The 20357-nt window shown below is 45.3% G+C and overlaps 1 protein-coding gene across 3 annotated transcripts in view; it reads left to right on the top strand.

The window, feature by feature from the left end:
• The window catches only part of GAS7 (growth arrest specific 7), a 217413-nt gene that overhangs the window by 104774 nt on the left and 92282 nt on the right, over positions 1-20357 (top strand). The window contains exon 1 of one of the 3 annotated variants that reach the window (XM_054689111.1): positions 6698-6802. The exons of 1 other annotated variant lie outside the window; for it this stretch is intronic. In XM_054689111.1, the coding sequence (XP_054545086.1) occupies positions 6788-6802 (15 nt within the window). In that variant the 5' untranslated portion in view covers positions 6698-6787. Of the gene's footprint in view, positions 1-6697; positions 6803-11893; positions 12260-20357 lie in introns of those variants that run through there. One more of the 3 variants, XM_037495495.2, reaches the window with a different exon arrangement.

Below are 20357 nucleotides of genomic sequence, written 5' to 3'. Positions count from 1 at the left end.
GGTCTGATGGTGAAGTACAGGGAATGGGGTGGACTTTGGGGACATACCATGGCAAGAAAAAGGGAAAAACTGGGCCTCCCTTGCAGCCTAAGGGTTAAGTCTCAGTGCTGTCCCCACTACAGCCCTGAGTTCTATCCCCAGACAGGGAGGTGACCCACATGGCACAGCATATCTCTCCTGTCTCACCCACTGCTCCCCTCAGCAGTGTATTTCAGTCAATCTGCCTGTTCTGCTTCCCACTCTGCCTCTGGTGAATCCTCTCACCCCCTGTACCTCTGGCTTGTACCCCAGTTCTACAAAGTAAATAAATAAATATTTTTTTAAAAATGGACCCTTTGTCCTTCCTGTTATCCAAATGTCTCCTTTTAGGAGCTTGAAGTGTGTGTGTGTGTGTGTGTGGTGTGTGTGTGTGTGCGTTGGGGGGAGGGGGAGAGTGTTCTTTTAAGGTGTCCTTGCTGATGGCAAAAGGCAGCTTCAGGAAGGTAGCAGGGTCTTGCCTAGCTGGCTCAGTTCTTGTTCTGGGTGGTTTCTTTCAATGTCCTGGTTTTCCGGGGGGCACCGGCTTTCCAGCAGCCCCAGTAGACTTGGGTCTTACAGCCACTTGGGTTTTGCTGGTCCCTTTCTTGTGGTTCTCTCAATTCCAGTCTTGTTCTCTGAGCATAGTAATTCCATTGTGCATGCCCTTCCTCTGGCTCCTTCTAGGAGATGGGTCTCTATAAGACCTGTTAGAGGGCGCTGCTCTGGAGAGGGAGACCTGCGCTTTGGGGAAACCCAGGCAGCAATGTGAGTGACTCAGCTTGGGTGACCTCAGCTGATGACTTACCTCACTGATTTAAGAGAGGAGTGAAGGTATGGGGCAGTGCTAATATTTATGGAATATCTACCATCATTTTGGCCCTCTACTTAATCTCTACAAGAATCCTGTGGAGAAGGAGGTAGGTTTTCCATTTTTACATATGGAAAGGAAAAATGATGAGGTTCAAAAAGGTAAAGGGACTTGCTGATAAGCTTTGGAATCTATCCTTGAACTTCCTCTCTGCCTAGCTGAAGATTAGATGCTGGATTTAGGGACAAGCAAATGGGTATCTGTAGGCAACTGAGTGTTTTGTGGGAGTTATAGCTTCTGTTAGCCCTGCCCACACCCCAAGGCATCCAAGCATACCTTGTTTGGAGAATCCCTGTTATAGAGCAGAGATTATGGTTTCTAGAAGTCTCTGGAATTTTCAGGCCCCCTTGTTGGAATGAAGCTTTGCATTTCAATGAGTGGAAAAAAATAGGCAGAAGAGGATTTGCCAAAGGGGAAAATCAAGTGCATTTATGACTTCACTCCTCAGTGTGCACAGATGTTTCCTCTCTGGGCCGCCTCCCTTCATGGGGGTTCACTGGCCACAAACAGATGGGAAGTGGTTTGCGGTTAAGCAGAGAGCCGAACTCCATGCTGAGGGTCTCCATGCTCAGGCAGTGTTGGGGTCAGCCTGGCAGCAATCTACGGTGGGGCATCGACTTCTCCTGTGTCTTCTGACCAGGGTTGGTCCGACAGACATGAGAGCAATCTCGCATCAAGAGCAAGGAGGGGACACTGGTGTCCAGTCTTCATTTGTCTTCAGACCTCAGTTTCTCCATCTACAAAATGGACACATGGGATCAAATGATCTCTAAGCCTCCTCGCATCTGAATTTTTTAAATTTTTCTTATTCTCTTACATCATCGTTTATTTTATTTTATTTTATTTTATTTTATTTTATTTTATTTTATTTTATTTTGGACAGTACCATCTGCTTTTTGTCTTAGCCTTGGTTCGGTAAGTTTTTTACTGTCGCTCTAAGGAACCCAAGTCTTCCCACCACTTGAATGATAATACAGTGAACAGAGTTCATTTTAGAGGATGGCAAGTAAGATGGGCTGTCAAGGGGAATTTTATTAATAAATATTATCCAAATGTTTTAAATAAGGCTATATTTATGTATTAGCTTGTAATGTACTAAGTTAAAGATTTTTGGTAAAGATGCATTAAAATTAATATGCCCATAGAAAATATAGAAAGGCAGAAATAAGAAAAAATCTTCAGCACCATTTTCCATCCTTTTTTTTCTTCTGTGTATATTTTTCTGCCTAACTGGAACTTACGGTCAATTTAGAATTGCATATGCTGATTATGATCAGATTTTATGCTGATCATAAAAGCACTTTTACACATTTTAAAAGTAAAAGTAAAAAATCATATTCGAAGAATTTTTTAAAGAAAAATGTAACATGTAGTAAATACGATTAAAACAGTCTGAGAAATCCCACAATACAAAGATCACCTTTGTTAACATTTGCATGTGTTTCCCTAGGACTTCATTTGGGGTAGAGATGGTACTATTTTCCATCATTGAGATCATGCTGCTTGCTCTGATTTCTAAAGCATGAACAACTCTCTTAAGAGATGATAGAAAGGAAGTTTTGATCACAGAAAACATTGTCAACTGGGTGATTTAGTCTTTCCTGATTTAAGGGGGGATGCGGTGGGGGAGACTTGGATCATTCAGTAAATTTTAAATATGCAGAAAATCATTACTCAAGTTGCTTGGCAGAGAAAGTGGCCACTCTGGTGCTTTATATGTCACAGTATTGCTTGGGTGGAGGGGGGAACAAAGACTTTTTGTTTGGTGTTTCTCCCAGTACACTTTCCCCAAAGCTTGAATAGTCCCCCATTGTCAGCATGTGCTTGGACAGAAAAGGCGGCATCTGTGCAAAGTGCTTCTCACACATGGCCGGAGGCTTCGTCTGTATTGGCCTGGAATGAAGTTGCAGGACAAACATGTGCCCTGGTTCTGGGATGAGAGTGAAGCAAAAAGGAGGGTCCAGGAAAGTGCGAGGGCACCGGGCTTCACCCCGAGCTGAAAAACCCACCCCATATCACACAGGTGGCTGGATTTCCAAGTTGGGGGTTGCACTAAGTATGAAATGACTCACACATGTATCTCTATGCTTACTTCCTCATTGTCATCTCCTTAATTTGATTTATCACAGCGCCTGGAGAGTAAGTGGTAAAATATTCTCTTGCATTCCAAAAAGTACCTTCCTTTTCTTTGGTATATGAAGTATTAATAATACAACTTGGTAGGTTAGATACATCATGGATCAAACTCATAAGACAGAAACTCATGTTTTCAGCTTAGTTTGTTGCATCCTTTGACAAATATTTGTTGAAGATCCATAGTAATGGACAAAATAAAGACCATGCATGGAACTTTGACTTCAACTGATTTGTTTTCCTAGTATTTTCTAGTACTTTCAAAGGACCAATGCCAGGCCCTGGTTAAGCAGTGTAAATACAGCAGTGAGTCAAAAAAAATCTCTGCCTCACAGTGTTTTTATTCCAGTGGGAAGTTCTTTAGCTATGAGTAGTAGAGGAAACATCTAAGGAAAAACTGATTTCCTAGGTAACTTTTCTCTTTGCCTGTGTGTTTGTGTGTGCATGTGTGTGTGTGTGCGTGCGCAGGATTTTTTTAAAAAATTTTTTCGTAATTTTACAATTGATATTGATCTTAATCTATTTCATCTGGTCTTTTCTAATGGCACCCCTTAACCATATATTGATTATTTATTTCCTTGTTTTTATACTTTGCAATTTCGTGAGAACCAGTGAAGTTTGCCCTGCATTTTATTGATTGAGCATTTTGTATTTCTACTCACAGATACTAATGTGGATTTAAGTGAGCAATTTCCATGTAACCCTTACCTCATCCATTTTTTCTTTATGTTTTTCTTTCCATTTTGGCTGTTTTTCTCCATATGGTTTCTGTTCCTCTTTCAAAGAGGGCACGACTTCTTGCATTTTAGAAGTTTCCCAACATTTCCTTTTTAATTATTTTTTGAGATGGTTTCTTCTTTTGAATCTTCAGGGTGGTGTTTCCTTACCCTTATTCTGCACGTTTCCCCCCTTTTTGTATTATTATTGAACAGGCAGCATCTACATAGACATTGCATATCATGATAGGCAAAGTACATGTCACCTGGAGGAAGGTCAAATCCCCTGTACAGTCACCTACCTATAGATTCAACAAGGCACACATCTCCCAGTCCATCTCCTATTTTCAAAAGGGTTTTTACCTGGTGCCATGCTGTTTATTGCCTGGCTTGCTGAGATTCTGAATTGGTGGAGTACATGAGAAATCAGAGTTTTCCCCGGCCCTATATTCATGCGCTGCTGCCAAGGCGTTCTCCAAGCTTGCCCTGGGGGACCCATAACCTCCTAAAGTGGTTAACACTCCTGCCAAGGCCCCTGCACCTACCTGTTGTCCTGCTAGCTTGTCTTCTGGGAAATGCTGTGCAGAATGGGGACAGAAGGGCAGTACTCAGGCAGCTTCTGGGTATTGGGGGTGGCTGCCCAGCGCTTAGGCTGGTGCAGAGCCTGAATTTCAAATTAGGGGCAGAGAATGGTAAAAGCACCCAGTGCATCTCAAATGAGAGAAGAACTGTGAAGGTATCGGGCACTGTTTCCCCTTTCACAATTACTCTCTATCACCTAAGATTTTCTCCTTTCACTCCACTGACCTAGTGGTTTTTCATATTTTGTCCTCAGATACTGACAGTTCACTGTTTGGATTTTTTTTTTTTTTAATCTTGGGTGAGTTTTATCTTTTCCTCTTTGTCTTTTCCTCCCATTGCCACTCTAATAGGAGCTTGGCAGGGGCATCCTCAGGCTTCTGCCAGATTCCCCTACCATGACTGTCTTCTTCATTTCCGGTCTCTGTCCCTCTGATCTCCAGTGGTGATTCAGGCCAAGACCAGAGCCTCATTGCTGCTGCTGTGGGTGTGTGGTCAGCAGAGAATTCAGCTTTGGTTTTCTGGGATTCAAAAAGAGCCTCTGAAACCACTTCGTGGATGTTGTGCTGCATGGTCATTTTACACATAGCGTGAAACCGCGCTTCTCAAAGTGCACAAGTTTGCAACTGAGGAGGTGACAGTTTGTAAGTCACATTTATTTTAGTGTATATTGGAACAAGAAAAATCAACAACAAATCAAATCTATGAGTTTACAGATGTTATTGTTAGTGCCATTTTCTTGGTATCTTCCTTGTCACTGTTAACTACTTATTTCTTCTTGTGCTTCCCTCCTCGTTTGCTCTCTGTGACTCTGATGCTTGAACTTGCAACCATTCATTGGAGCCCCACCATGGAGGCCCTGAGTGTGAGGCACTGGGCTGGAGTGGGGAGGGGAAAGGATAAAGGCCTGTTTGTTGCTTTTGTGAGCCTTGGAGAGACACACTGGGGGTGTTGCTTACCCTCATGGAGACAAGAGGTAGCAGGGAGGCAGGGGCTGGGCCTGAGAAGTGTCAGGGGAAACTGATCCTCTCATTTATAGTGGCATTGTGCCTTGTGGCATCAGCTACCCATCTTTTCTTTATGAACTCTGAGTCCATCTGTAGCATGTAATCTCCATCTCCATGTGCCTAGGAGGTCAATCAGACCCAAATGCCCACTGATAGGTAGCCGATGGATGCTACCATAGCCCCTCAGATGGGCTCCCACCTTGGCTGGCTTTCCAACATACTAGTTCTAGCTTCTTGTGTTCCCTTTAGAATGTATCATGACTTACTCTACTGCTTTCTTAATGTCTCTCTGTTCTATTGAAAGCCTTACTTTTCATCCCATGGGTAGGCTCGCTCTATGACTTCTGAGAAGCTTGCCCTGACTACCCTAACCAAAAGTGATCTTGCCCTTCTCTGGATTCTGAAAGCTCATATTGTCTGCTGATTGATCATTTGACACTATGACAGACTCCCTTGTATGGCTATTCTTATTTTTCATTTGTGTTTGTGCCTTATCTTCCAAATTATTGAAGTAACTCCTATTATTACCCAAGCCTGCATCTTCCACAGCAATCAGGAATGGGTAATTAGTAACTTTCTGATGTCTACTGACCATGTAGCCATGGGCTTGTACATTTGGGGATGGGGTGTCTTCAAGACTCTGTATCCCGCAGACTCAATGGGCTGGAGAATAATTTGTCCCTTTGTGATTATGAGGCATTTAGAAAAAGTGAGTCCTCACCATACCCATATGTTCTTGCTTTTTAATTGTCATCATCAGACAAAATGATTCGTCCTCTGGAGGACAAGTCCCTACAGTGTACATGACCTATTTTGGTTGACAGTTTACAAGTCAGCTGTAACAAAAAATAACAACAAGAGGGTCAGATGTATCTGACTCCATTAAACTTGGAAAAATGCAGCTCGGTGGAAATGATTGTCATTTTTTTTGCTTTTGGATTATGAGTCTCCTACATCTCAGGGAGCCTAGTTGGCACTTGGCCCCCTATGTGAAAGCTGCCTATTTGCAGGGACCAAAATATGGGGAACAATTTGCCCTTTTTACAACTCTAATGACAAAGGACTATCAATAGAGCAAAACCAAAGTGACTTCTGGATTGAGACAGTAGGATAACCCTACATGATAACCTCATCAAATGTCTTACACACTCTGAGATATTAACTTGTTGAATCCTGAAGAATAAAAACATCTGCAGGACTTGTTTGTTTTGATTCAGTCCAGGTTTTTAATGGCCCAGAAAGGTCATTTGCCACTGGCGGGAGGTCACATGGGAGCAGTGGTGTTTCATGATTGTGTATGTTGCCAACAGCATTGCATTATTGCCTGTGATCGCATCTGCTCATCTGTATGATGTGGTGTCACCATGGTGTCAAGGCTGAATGGCTTTAAAACTGCCCCTCATTGCTGTTATAAAACCAAGGAGTTATGGGCTGTGAAAGCTTCCGAGGCCATTTTAATTCCACAAATGGAAGGACTGAAGGTAAAGGTCTTACTTAGATGTCTAGGTTTTATCTTTGACTTTTATCTTTTTGTGGGTGAGAGCACATTTCCAGAAGCCGAGAAGTGCTTCTTCGTATCTGTGTGTTCCAGTGGCGTGACTGACCTCAAAGATCAGGAAGTGGATTTGCCACCCAGCCTCCCTTTTCACACCAGAGAGAAGATGCAAGTAACTCAGCAGCCCCAGGATGGAGGGCTTCTCTCTTCTGGATACGATCCTCACTTTCTTCTCTGGGTTGGGACCATTTTGCCAATGTAGATATAACCACTGCATTTCTCTTGTTTCTGAGATGGGAGACAGAAAAGTGGGGGCATCCCATAACCAGTTCCCTGCTTATAATCTGTCCTTCACATTTGATCTTTTTGTGCCCTAGTGATCATTTCTGCAAAGCACAGCACTGGTGGTCTTTTTTCCCCCCTACTCAAAATCTACCAATGGTTTCTTTTATAGAAGGGAGTCTAAATTTCTTAGTCTAGTGTTCTCATGACCCATCTTTCCTGTTCCCTCCCAAACTGCTGTTTTTCTGCACCTTTGCTCATAGTGTCCACCAAGTATCATCTCCTTGGCTTATTCCTTCTATCCACCCTTCCTGATTTATCCAAGAGCCTCTGTTTTCTACTCTGTTAGATGGGATGATAATAGAACTTGTTGAATTGTTCTATTGATCAAGTGACATAAGACATATGAAATAGACCAAGCCCAGAGCAAGCACTCAATAAAAGAATGTGGTTGTCATTTCTGCAACTGCTTGGAGCCCAGCGATCAGAGAGGGAGAGTAGAATCCTGCAGGCAGTCACACTGGTGACCTTAAGAAGAGGTGAGCTCTGACACTGAGGGTGAAAGAGAAAAAACCAGAAAGGGAGAATGTAGATGGAGAGAGCAGGGATTTAACATGTCGAGAAAGAGGCACATCCACTGCAGGGGCCCATGAGCATGACACATTTCTAAGTAGAAAAGCATATGATTGACATTAGGGTGCTGGCTGTGTTGCCTCAGTTTCCTGAAATCAAACCCAAACTAAAACTAACGAAGTGAGCTCTGGTCTCATCTTCTATGAGGGCTTTCTGGGCTATTTCATTAAGACTTGGAGCAGCCTTTCTCTGGGTGCATATCTCAATTTCCCTAGAGATCCTGCCTGTGCTTCTCATGGTGTGGCTTATGTGTCGCACTGATCAGCCTCTAACTGTCTGTGTGGGTTCCAAACACTGTTTTTATTATGAGAAAACATACATAATATAAAATCTACCATCTTCACCATTTTTAAGTGTACAGTTCAGTGACAAGAAGTATATTCAGGGCCTCCCCGGTGGCGCAGTGTTTGAGCGCTGGGTTGCGAAGCTGCCCGCGGCCTCTGCGGCGCCGGTTCGATCCCCGGCTGCTCCCAGGCCACCGGAGGAGGGTCCCACATGGCGTGCAGACTTCTCCTGCCGCCCGCTGCTCCCCTCAGCAGTGTACTTCAGTCCTTCTGCCTGCTCTGCTCCCTGCTCTGGCTCTGGTGAATTCTCTCACCCTCCCGCGCTTCTGACTGTACCCAGTGCATGTATAAACAAAACAAACAAACCAGCAAACAAATAAATAAAGCATGCCTCTATAAAAAAAAAAAAAAAAAAAAAAAAAAGAAGTATATTCAAGTGTTGTACACCACCATACACCTGCAGAGCCTTTTCATTTACCTACACTGAAACTGTACCTGTTAAAAATTAAGCTCCCAATACAACCAGTTAATCTATGATAAAGGAGCCAAGAGTAAACATTGGGGAAAGTCTCTTTAATAATGGTGTTAGGAAAATGGACAGCCACATGCAAAAGAGTAAAACTAGTCCACTGTCTCATATCATTAACCCAAATGGATTAACAAGTTGGATGTAAGACCTGAAATCATAAAATACATAGAAGAAACCCTAGGCAAAACACTCCACAACATTGGCATCAGGGATATCTTTGGGGACTTGACTCCAACAGCCAGGAAAACAAAAGCAAAAATAACTGCATGTAATTACATCAAGCTGAAAGCTTCTGTACAGTGAAAGAAAGTATCACTAAAATTAAGACACCCTACTGAATGGGAGAAAATATTTGCGCATCATACATCTGACAAGATCTACAAAGAACTCATTCAACATCCCCTCTCCAAAGGCCTAATCAAAAAATAGGTAGAAGATCTAACTAGGCATTTCTCCAAAGAAATCATACAGATGGCCAACAGACACATGAAAAATGTTCATCATCATTTATCATCAGGAAAATACAAATCAAAACCCCAATAAGATATCATCTCATACCTTTGAGAATGGCCCTTATCAAAAAGACTAGAAACAACAATTGTTGGTGAGGGTGCAGAGAAAAAGGAACCCTCGTCCACTATTGGAGGGAATGTAGCCTGGTCCAGCCCCAGTGGAAAATATTATAGAGGTTTTCCAAAGTATTAAAAATAGACCTGCCATGTGAATTACATTTCTAGGTATCTACCTGAAGAATGCAAACACACTAATTCAGAGGGATACATGCACTCCTGTGTTTGTTGCAGCAGTATTTACAATAGACAAGTTATGGAAATAACTTAAGTGCCCTAAGACAGATGGGTGAATTAAGATGTGCAATGGAATATAACACAGCTCTAAAAAAAGATGACCTCTTGCCTTTTGAAACAACATTGATAGAACTGGAGGAGAATATAATAAGCAAAATGAGTCAGAAGGGGGAGGAAAAATACTGGATAGTTTCATTTACACGTGGAACATAGAGACACAAAATAAAGGGTCAAGCAAAAACAAACCAAAAATGTACCTTAGAAATCTGACTGTCTACAGTCAGATTGAGGTTTCCAGGTGGGGAGGGAAAATTGGGAGTGTAAAGAGCAAAGTGGGGAGGGGGCACAATTGTCCGTGATGGTGGACTGTGGGTGCCTTGGTGGTGGGTGTGGTGTGGTAACATACATCTGAAGAGGTGTGACCCTATACCTCTGCATCATAGAGAGTGTTGTGAACCAATCTTACCTCAAAGCAATAAAAATAAAACGAGCCTCTCTAGTGGCGCAGGGGGTTAAGACACAACCTATGAAGCTAGCAGCAGCCATTGCAGCACGAGTTCAATCCCCAGCCAGGGAGCTACCCACATGGTGCAGTAGACCTCTCCTGTCTCGCCTGCTGCTCCCCTCAGCAGTGTATTTCAGTCAGTCTGCCTGTTCTGTTCCCCACTCTGTCTCTGGTGAATCCTCTCACCCCCCACAACTCTGGCCTGTACCCCAGTTCTTGTATGCATAAATAAATAAATTTTTTTAAAAAATAAAATAAAAATAAGACAAACACAACAAAAATAAGCCTCCATTTCCTCCTTCCCGAGCCCCTTTTAACCACCATCCTTCTTTCTGTCTCCGAATTTGACCACTCATATAAGAGGAAACATGCAGTATTTGCCCTTCTGTGTCTGGCCTATTTCATTCATGTCTTCAGAGGCATCCTTGTAGCGTATGTCAGAATTGCCTTCCTTTTGAAGGCTGAATAATAGCGATTATGTGTCTATACCACTTTTTGTTTATCATTCATTTATTGATGGACACTTGGGTTATTTCCACGTTGGCTGCTGTGTGTAAATGCTGCTGTGGAGGGGGTGTGTAAATATCTATTCGAGTTCCCGTTTTCATTTCTCTAGGAAATCTACCCAGAAGTGGAATTGCTGGGTCGGATGCTAGTTCTGTGTTTAATTTTTTTGAGGAACCACCATAAATTGCTCCACCAGCAGTGCCCATGTTTCCAGTTGCTCAACATACTCACCTATACATGTTCTTTTCTGGTTTTATCTTCCATGTATTTATTTATTTTTTATAACAATCATTGGAATGGTGTGAGGTATCTGTGGTTTGGGCTTGCGCTTCCCTAGTGATTAATGATGTGAAGCATTTTTTTCATGTACTTATTGGCCGTTTGTATATCTTCTTTGGAGAATTGTCCTTTGCCCAGTTTTTAATGCAGTTGTTTGTTTTTTGGTTTTGCTGAATCTAAACTTTTTTGATGTCCAGGGAAACCGCAGATCCTACTTTTTCAGCTGTTTGGTGGTGACAGTAACAACAGCAGCTCGTTTTTATTGAGCACTTGCATCACCCGTGCACTATGCTAAGTGTTTATGTGGCTTTTCCCTCCTTTCATCCTCATGACCACCTTTTGAGAAAGAGACTTCTTTCTCCATCTTGCACCTGAAGAAATGGAAGCTGAAGGCCTTGCCCTTTGCATCATAGCTCTTAAGAATGAAGCAACAGCGGCTCCACACGGCTTCCATCTGTCCCTAGATGATAGTACTGATTTTCTAGCCCCCTCCCAAAGGGGCTGGCATTGAACTCTCTTCCTAAGTCAATACTTCATCCATATGTATGGGAGCAGAAGTGACATTTTATAGGAAACCACCCAGACGTTGGAGCCTCGGTGCCTCTGGAAAACCATATTTACTTCTATATAGTCAGTTCCTAAAATCCCAGAGGTCTTGCATCTGAAAGGAAGCGCAGATATGTGTGACATTAAGTGCCAAGCCTTCTGTTCCAAAAAGCTTTCGAAATGGAGAGATGTAATACCTTCCCTGAGGACCCAAGTCCCTGCTTAAACTCACTCGCTGGTGGCTGCAGTATTGCTCTGAGGGTCCAGTCCTTTCTTCACTTGTAACAGCTTTGTGACCCCCAGGCCCTTTTCATCTGAAGATGCTCTGTCCCTTCACCCGCCGTCTGTCCAGGTTTTGGTTGGCAAGGGCAGAGTGAAGGCAGGGGACCCTCGTCTTGCACTTTTGGAGGTGCATCCATCCCTGGATGGGTCCAACACTGTAGCTCTTTGGGGCGCATTCTCTATTCGTTTCATGTTGGTTTTTATCTGGCCTTGGGTTCACACAGCTGGGGCTGGGGCCGGGGCCATCGCCGTGACTTAGGGTTGGGAAGAAGTTGGCGGAACATTCCCCAGCAGGCCTTGGGCAGGCCAGGGAGTCCCGCCTAAAATACGGTGGACAAAGGAGCTCTTGTCCACAGGCCTGGGGGTGGGAGGCATCTGGTCAGTGACACAGGCTTGGCCATTGTATGTCGTGACCTCAGCCAACTTTTTTAGCTGAGAAAGGGGAAAAAGAGAGAGTGGAAAAAAAAAAAGCCTTCAGAAGCTTCGCATCTGGAAAGTCCAGAACGCGTTGTTGATTTCCCCACGAGGGCTGGAGCAGATTTGGAAGGAACTGTGCAATGTAGTGGCTTCTTTGTGAAAGAACGGCAATGAGAAAAGCCACAGGAACATCCTCCGGGGTACCCAGAGCACTGACCCTGGGGGAGCGGCTTGCCTCGGCCTCATTTCCCGCAGAGGGGGCCATGGAGAGGAAGCTGGCAGGGGCCTGGCCCTGAGTCTGGGGACTTCACACAGGACTCAAGGCTCTGCTGTGAGTTAGTGGCCCCCAAAGAAGAGTCGCTCTTGTCTGATGGTAAGCGTTGCTTCTGCTCGCCTGCAGATAAGTGGGCCGCTTGCTTTCTCTGCCTGTTGCTAAGATGACTTTGACATTTTAAAGAGGTATTTCCGAGAACCCTCTGAGATGTGGGTACTAACTGCTGGACTTAGAAGGTCTGGGGACCCCGTGTGCTGGGTGGAGGGCCCAAGCCATGAGCAAGAGAGAAAAGATTTCTGTGTTCAGAAATCAGGAGAAGAGGAAGAGAAGTGACAAGGGGAGAGATTTTCAAAGGGATTTTTGTGGAGGGAAGGGCCGTCTTGATTCCTCGGGGAGCAGTTTAGTTGGGGTGTGTGACTGTTGCCAGTCGGAGAACAGTGGTGACAGAGACCCCACTGTGGGGACTGGAGTTCAAATGTTGCCTCCCTCTTGAACTTCTGTCAAATGCGAAATTTGGCTTTTACCTTCTCCCCATGGCCTAGTTTTAGTGGGAACACCATTAGGGGAAAGTGCCGGGTGACAGCCCCCAGAGGCTAGCTTAGTGTCTGTCCAGTGACCTAGCATCTGCACTGCGGGCTCACTGGGCTAGCATGTCTGTTCAGTTTGGTGGTGGCGGCAGCAATAAAGATGGTGGATGCTCTCCAGAGATTTAGGGGTAGAACCCTTCTCTTTCATCAATGTCTCTCCCTCTAGAAGTTAGATACCCTCCTTCTTTAGAAAGAGACTCTCGGGCCTCCCTGGTGGTGCAGCAGGTTGAGCGCAGCGCTCTGAAGCTGTCTACAGCCTCTGCAGCACTGGTTCAATCCCGGCCAGCCAGCCGGCGAGATACCCACATGGTGCTGCAGACCTCTCCTGTCTCGCCCACTGCTCCCCTCAGCAGTGTATTTCAGTCAGTCTGCCTGTTCTGTTCCCCGTTCTGTCTCTGGTGAATCCTCTCACCCTCCCGCACCTCTGGCCTCTACCCAAGTTCTTGTATGTGTAAATAAATAAATCTTAGAAAAAAAGAAAGAGAGAGAGAGAGAGAGAGAGAAAGAAAGAAAGAAACCTCTCATCAGCCAAGACATTCATGGCCTCTGTCTTTGAGGCTCTGGACAGCCGAGGAAGATCCAGCTGATAGGAAAAAGCTCATCTGCCCATATCATTCCTCCAGGACACTCTCCCACGGTCTGGGCCAGCTGGCATCTCGGATTTTGGGGTGGCCGCTAATAAGGGCCTGGACCTGTGCCGAGAGGAGAGAGACAGTGCTTATTGTCCAGAGCACCTCTTGATGTGCCAGCTGAACTCCTAGGGAGTTCTTTGTGAACTTCCTCAAAGGTGAGGGTGCATGTCAATTGCTTAGGCCCCTGGCTCCAGGGCCAAGACTCTGCATTGCTAACCGGCTCCCCAAGGACACCTGTGCAGGGTGATGTAGGGAACACACTTGAAGAGAGACTTCTGTAAAGAACCCAGACCCATCAATCAAGTTCTGACAGAGGTAGAGCAGCCTGGGACCTGCTGCAGAGAGCTGGGGGTTCTGGCAGGTCTGGGCCTGACCGGGTTGTGGTGGCATGTTTGTGGGAAAGAAGGGATCAGCAAAGAAGGTGAACACTAAGGTGAATTCACGGAACAGGGAAGAGCCTAAGTAAAGCTCATGGCAGAGTGGGTAAGGCAGAGCCTGAGACATGTGGGGTGTGGACCACCTGTGCCATGTGCTCCAGCCGAAGTGGACAGAGTGTTCAGCATCAGGATGAGTGGGGAGCAGGAGTGCTAACCACCAGCCAGCATAGAACAATAGCACTGGGCCTGCCTTCATACGGCGTGAAGCCTCGCTTCAGATTCAGGGAAGCCTAGGATGTCAGGGCAGAAATCAGTTGCTAGGCAAATAGAACTCAGCGGGTGTGGCTCCGAATGAGAGAGAAGGGGTGGGTGGGCTCAGGTCCATCAGGACAGGCCTCACTGTGGTAAGGTGTAGAAACACCAAGTGGCAATGCTGCCAGGTGCTTGGGGCAGCTTTTCAGGGGCAGTGTGATACCTCTGAATCCAGTGTCCACACTTGAATGTGACTTTCTACCTCCCACAACAACAGCATGTCCATAAAGCAGATATACTGATATTAGCATCCAGAATCATTGAGTACTAGGCCACACACACACACACACACACACACACACACACACACACACACACACACACACACACACACACCCCCTTGAAGACCATCTGGTCCAACTTCCATGGTTTTTGACATGAGGAAATTGAGGCCAAGCAGCAGAGATGAAGCAAGTTGCTGAAGATCTGCAGGATGCAAGACAGAGGCAGCTTTGGGCCTGGCACTCGGGGCTCCCAATTCACATCCCATGTTTTTTGTGTGGTACCACAGAGCTGTGGTAGGTCTCAAATCGCCGCAATAATATCCTCAGCTGTCACCATTTGTCTAGTTTTATATGCACCAGTAGTGGAGGCTCCAGAAATGTCAGTTTGGAACCGACTGGCGGAAACTCTTCCAGCCCCTGTTAGCCTTGATCTCCCTCAGGTGCTCAGGGTTCAGAACCAATTAGGTCTCACTGGGAGCCGCCTCTCCGAGTCAGAAGTCTTTGATTGGCATCATTTAGAGCTCAGACCATCAGCACTGCTGAGTTACCGGAATGAGTTTCCATGGTGAGAAATTTTCTTTTGGTGCCCATGGACCTGCAGCTAGTAGTCACCAGGCTGCACCTGCTGGATGGCAGCCAGAGTCAGGCCCTCAGAGACGCCCACCTTGGTGCCATAGTGAGCTCTTTACAATGGCACCCAGGGAAGCCTGCTTTCTTCCCTGGAGGATCTGTGGGCAGTGGCTATATCACTTGCCCTTGAAGTTCCTTTCTGGTGGCAGGCTGCTTTGCATGAGGTTGTGAGCGGGTGACTGGCTGAGCTAGCAACTTTCAACTCCCTTCCGAACTTCCTAAGTCCAGTTGGAATGGAACAGAATGCCTGGTAAATTTGGCTATGGGGTTGTCTTCAGAGCAATAACAACTTTAGAAAGTGCCGGAAACAATGGCATAAGGTGTTTGGAGGTTTTGTGGCTTAATACTAAAAGAAGGCTGGGGAAGAGCCTCACTAGTATTTCTTCCCACCTACTCTTTGTCTCAATATTAAGTGTTGGCAAAACTTTCTTCTTCCCAGGATTTCTCTGCAGAGGTAAGTTTGACCAGGAATCATCTAGAAGAGGCTCCACCTGCCTGGAGCTCTCTAGAGAAAGTGTTATTGATGAACAACCCTCACCGTGTCTGTCACAAGTATCTTCTGAAACAGGATCACTAAAACTGTTAGGTAATAGAGATAAGCAAGGGGGGGCCTCCCTGGTGGCGTCAGCACTGTGACGCAATTGCAGCACAAGTTCAATCCCCTGCCAGGGAGGTGACCCACATGGCTCAGCAACCTCTCCTGTCTCACCCGCTGCTCCTCTCAGAAGTGTGTTTCAGTGGATCCACCTGTTCTGCTCCCCATTCTGTCTCTGATGAATCCTCTCACCCCCCACACCTCTGGCCTATATCTCAGCTCTTGTGTGCATAAATAAATGAATCTCAAAAAAAAAAGGAAAAGGAAAAATGCTAGCAAAGAAAATCTAGGCTGCATTTTGAGATCCTTCAGGACTGTGAGAAGTGCTGACCTCCACCTAATTCCTTTCTTCGACAAATAGGGACATTTTAGCCTTCGCTGTAGCAAAGCGAACACGGGTTTAGTAGAGGTGGGTATTAAGTGTACAGGCTTGAAAGGTAATGCCCACAATTTAATATCCTGGTTTGTGCCTACATGATTTCCGACTTTCGTTAACTCACTTTACTGATGTCTCTGCATTTCTTACCCGTCAATTCTAAGTTGGATTTAGTTGAACAAATGAACCAGTATCTAGACCAAAAGAGTTTGTGACCTCTTCCAGACCTCAGAAGAGTGAGGTGGAAATATGCAACTGAAAGAAAAGCACTGTTTCATGAACATTTACGCTCCTTGTCAGGAGGTCACTGTCATCTCCTTTGTTTATGCGGCTGCTGCTTTTACAAGCTTGCACTGGTCATTTAAATGCCTTGAAATTTCCCTTGTGGTGATGTTGCACCATTCCAGAAGATGTTCCTCAGGTCATAGAAGCCTGCATTCGAGGGCTGGCAGCCCACATTTTACAGATCAGTAAGTTGAGACCCAGAGGGGCAAAGGGAACTGTGTAAATTACAGTTTGCCTGGGAATACGGTCGCTTTATGCCTAGGCTTGAGTGCTTTTTGCTAATGCGTCAGTCCCCAAGTGGAGGCAGACTATCAGAATGGCCATGCTATTTTTATCTGCCAGGGAAGGGTTTGGAGGAAAGGAGCTTGCATTCCTCAGCCTCAGCTGGGAGTTGAAATAAAATGCCTGTTCATCAGAAGTTGGTGAACAGAATCCCTCAGGTATCCCTCAGGTATCTAAGCCCTGCACAGAAGCTAGAAGCCGGAATCGGTTGCTGGGAACCATCCCCTTTATGGTTTTGAAGCATCAGGATCATACCTTAGAAATGGGACACAGCTTGTGGGCTTTCTCTGGAGTCCCCAAATCCCAGCAGCTGCTGCTTCCCTTACTCCCCACTTTGCTGTCTGTGTTTCCAGAGCACCTGTGTGAACCTCTTCCCTGAATGGCCATAAACACAGCCATGAGGCTTGTGGGCTGTAACATATTCTGTGGCACAATTATACTGTTTGGTTAATGCTTAGATTCTCCCAAGAGATGCAGAGGAGTTGGCATCTCTCAGATCCCTGACATCCTTATGGCGTCACTGAGCAGATGTCGCCAGCCACCGTCTCAGATAGAAGTGTGCTAACATCGAGAGCTCCTTGTTCCTTCATTTTCTGCTTTGGAATCCTATTAATTAGCCCTTCTATCTCATATCTGTATGGCAGGTGCTAAGATAATAAAAGTTCTCCCTCTGGGGTCGCTGAAGTCAAGTCTCATGCAGGAATGTGTGCAAGGCTTGTAGAAGTACTTCCTGCGTGATTGATTCCTTCCGACCCTCGACTGCTTGACCCCAGACACTTCAAGGCCACTGCAAGGTCAGAAGCCAGAGACTTCTGACCCAGGAGAGGCCATCCAATTCATCCCCGCAATTTGCACTATTATTTGTGAACTTTTTCATCAGTCTTTGCCCCACTGGAGACCCCATGTTTTTCAGCTCAAGTTTTGCTGGGAGAGTTGATTTCCTGTATCTTTGCATGGACTACATTGTAATTGTGTTCATCAAAATTCCTGGTTAACCAGATCACTCCATTCTTTTTTAGGGTCAGAAAATACAGAGTTTATTGTTCTGTGTCCTCTCCCTGCCCAGCTGAGAAACAGACCCAGTGAGTTGATTAATGCCCAGGGAGACACCGAGGAGCTTGCAGATGGCTGCTCAGTGTGGCTAGGACCCTTGCTGAACTTTTCAGGAGCCAGAGTGATCAAAGTGGTTCAGCCTCCAGGCCCATGCTGGCAACTTTGGGGGTGCTGGGAGGAAACTCCAATGGCACCAATGCCTACCTTTTAGTCACAGTGAGAGGCTTTCTCTAGCAGCTTTGTGGATGGAGGACAGATGGGGTAAGGGTGTGCGGAAAGTGTGTGTAAGCAAGGAAGGATGTATTAAGATGCTCCACTGGGTCTGGAGATGCGGGGCCTGAGTGAGCCACCTCTGAACATTTGTAGATATCTTCCAGGGAGACTTCTTGGGATGGAGTTCCGGCATAAACAAGTGGTGGTTCAGACAGTGATATGTGGATTATTGCTATGGATGTGATCTCTTTCATCCATCCACCCTGAGCAGTGAGGCCTAAGTGCACTTGGGCTGTACCAGATTTGGAAGAGTCCTCGGGAACTTTTGCATTTAAGTGATTAAAGCCTTGTTTGGAAAGTTTCTTTAATAGATTCAAAGAGGTAGCCCATTAATAGATTCAAAGAGGTAGCCCATTTAACCACATGATTTTTAGTAAGAGGGGTTTGAGCATATTCTTGGAGGGTTCTGGCAAAATCGCTGATCATATTTGCTGAGAAATTCTGCAAATAGAGAAGTAGAAGGAAGAAGAGCATCTTATTGGCAAAAAACTGAAGGTGAGCTTTAGGTACCACACAGGGACCCAACCAGAGTGGCCCAAAGGAAGCAGATGTGCCCAGACACGGGAAGTACCTGCATCGTCTCCTTTTAGGGCATAGCTTTGGCTTTTAAAATGCTGTTGCTATAGGGCAACCCCAATATGAAATGGGTTGGCTAAATTGTGGGTCCTCACCCATGCACCTAAAAGGGACTTACAGTAACACTCAACTGCAGGCACACACAAAAAGGTTAATAAAGGGTTTATTTACAAAAGAAGGGGAAATGAAGAAATGAATAGCTCATGGAGAAAGAGAGCTCAGTTCTGCTGAGCTGGAACCCCAATGACACGCTGAGAGCCTGCAAAAAGCCAAGAGCCCCCCAAGACCCACATGTCTGGTTTTATACCAAACCTGGCTGCTTAACTCCACCCTCAGTTCCCAGCAATCCTCCCTTCAGTGATGATGACATTATGGGATTTGTAATTCTGGGTGTCTTGGATCTCTTTGGTCTGGAGTGGGGGTGGGGTGCATAAAACCTGTGTTTGTGGAGTTTGTTCAGGGCATCCTTTCTTCCCAATGATACCCCCCTTTCACTTTGTCACCATTTCTATGGCAACGAAGGTCAAATGTGTGGATGCTGGGGTGCAGCCTCAGATGATAATTTTTCAGGGTTCCAGTATGAAAGAAAAAGTACAGTCAATCTCCAGGTATTGTCCAGTGTGGCAAACAAAAGTCCTCCATTCCTGGAAAATAGTTCATCAGTCCATGACAAAAGGAAAAACATCTGGAGGCATTAGCTAAAACAAAACTACAAATATATCAAAATCACAGGAAGAAAAATCTTAAAACTGGTTCCACAAACACTTTGAGAACCTCCATTCCAAACAGGTAGTACAGGTGAGGTCTTGGGGATGTGACAGCTTCCTACTGCATGTTCCCTCAGCTGGCAAAGTGCTTTGGTCACACCCTGTCCTCTTTAATAGACCCTAGAGTTCAGGACTCCCTGTCGAAGCTATTGTCCCTGGGGTAAATAAAAAGTGCTGGTTTGAGACGCAGCATCAGGATCCAAGAAAAAGTTCCCTTTTGCTGTGTTTCTTCTGGCTGGGAATCTGTCCTTTTCCAGGAAAGAGGGAGAGCAGTATTAGATGCCAGAGGATGGAGCAAATTGGGCAGATACCTGAGGGCCTGGGTGGGAGGGAAAAGAGGAAGAAAAGCAAGTTTCTTTTTAAGGATGGGAAGGAAAGGCTCTGTTCTGCTTTTTTTTTTTTTTTTTTAAAGATTTATTTATTTATTTATACAAGCACTGGGTACAGTCAGAAGCGCGGGAGGGTGAGAGAATTCACCAGAGCCAGAGCGGGGAGCAGAGCAGGCAGAAGGACCGAAGTACACTGCTGAGGGGAGCAGCGGGTGGCAGGAGAGGTCTGCGCGCCATGTCTGCGCGCCATGTGGGACCCTACTCTGGTGGCCGGGGAGCAGCCAGGGATCAAACCGGCGCTGCAGAGGCTGCGGGCAGCTTCGCAACCCAGCGCTCAACCGCTGCGCCATCAGGGAAGCCCTCCCTCTGCTCTTTACTCCTACCTCTTGATTTTTTTTTCTAGCATTATCTGGATTTTTCAGTCCAGTTTAATTCATTTTTTTATACTATGTTTTGAGGATAGAGATGTGGACACAAGTTCTTTAATTAGATTTGTGATAATTATTTACAAGTTTTAAAGCTTCTCCTTTTTCAGTCCTTTTTACTACGACATCTTTCTTCATCTTTATTTGTCTCAGTCTTTCAGGCAGTTGGGGCACATTTTTAAGCCACTTATACTAAGGAGGACACATGAGTAGTATATCTCCAGAGCCACCTTTACTCCTGGCCACATAGGGAGGTCTCAGAATTTTCCATAGAATAATCTAGAGGTGTGTTTTTGAAATGGGATTGTAGAGAAGTCTGAGCCAGTTTTATTTGTCTTCCTTTGTTAGAGACACTTTCCTTCCATTTAAATGATGAATGGACTTTATCTCTGCTGTGCAAATATCTCTTTAGGGTGTGTCTGCCTTTAAAATCCATTTTGCCTAAAGCAGCACAGAACCTTCTGAAAATAAAGA

This window comes from Talpa occidentalis, unplaced genomic scaffold (assembly GCF_014898055.3).
Source record: "Talpa occidentalis isolate TD23 unplaced genomic scaffold, MPIMG_talOcc4v2.1 talOcc4.7, whole genome shotgun sequence".
NCBI lineage: Eukaryota > Metazoa > Chordata > Mammalia > Eulipotyphla > Talpidae > Talpa > Talpa occidentalis.
Note: the sequence above shows the minus strand (reverse complement) of the source record. Positions and strands in the feature narration are given on the sequence as shown.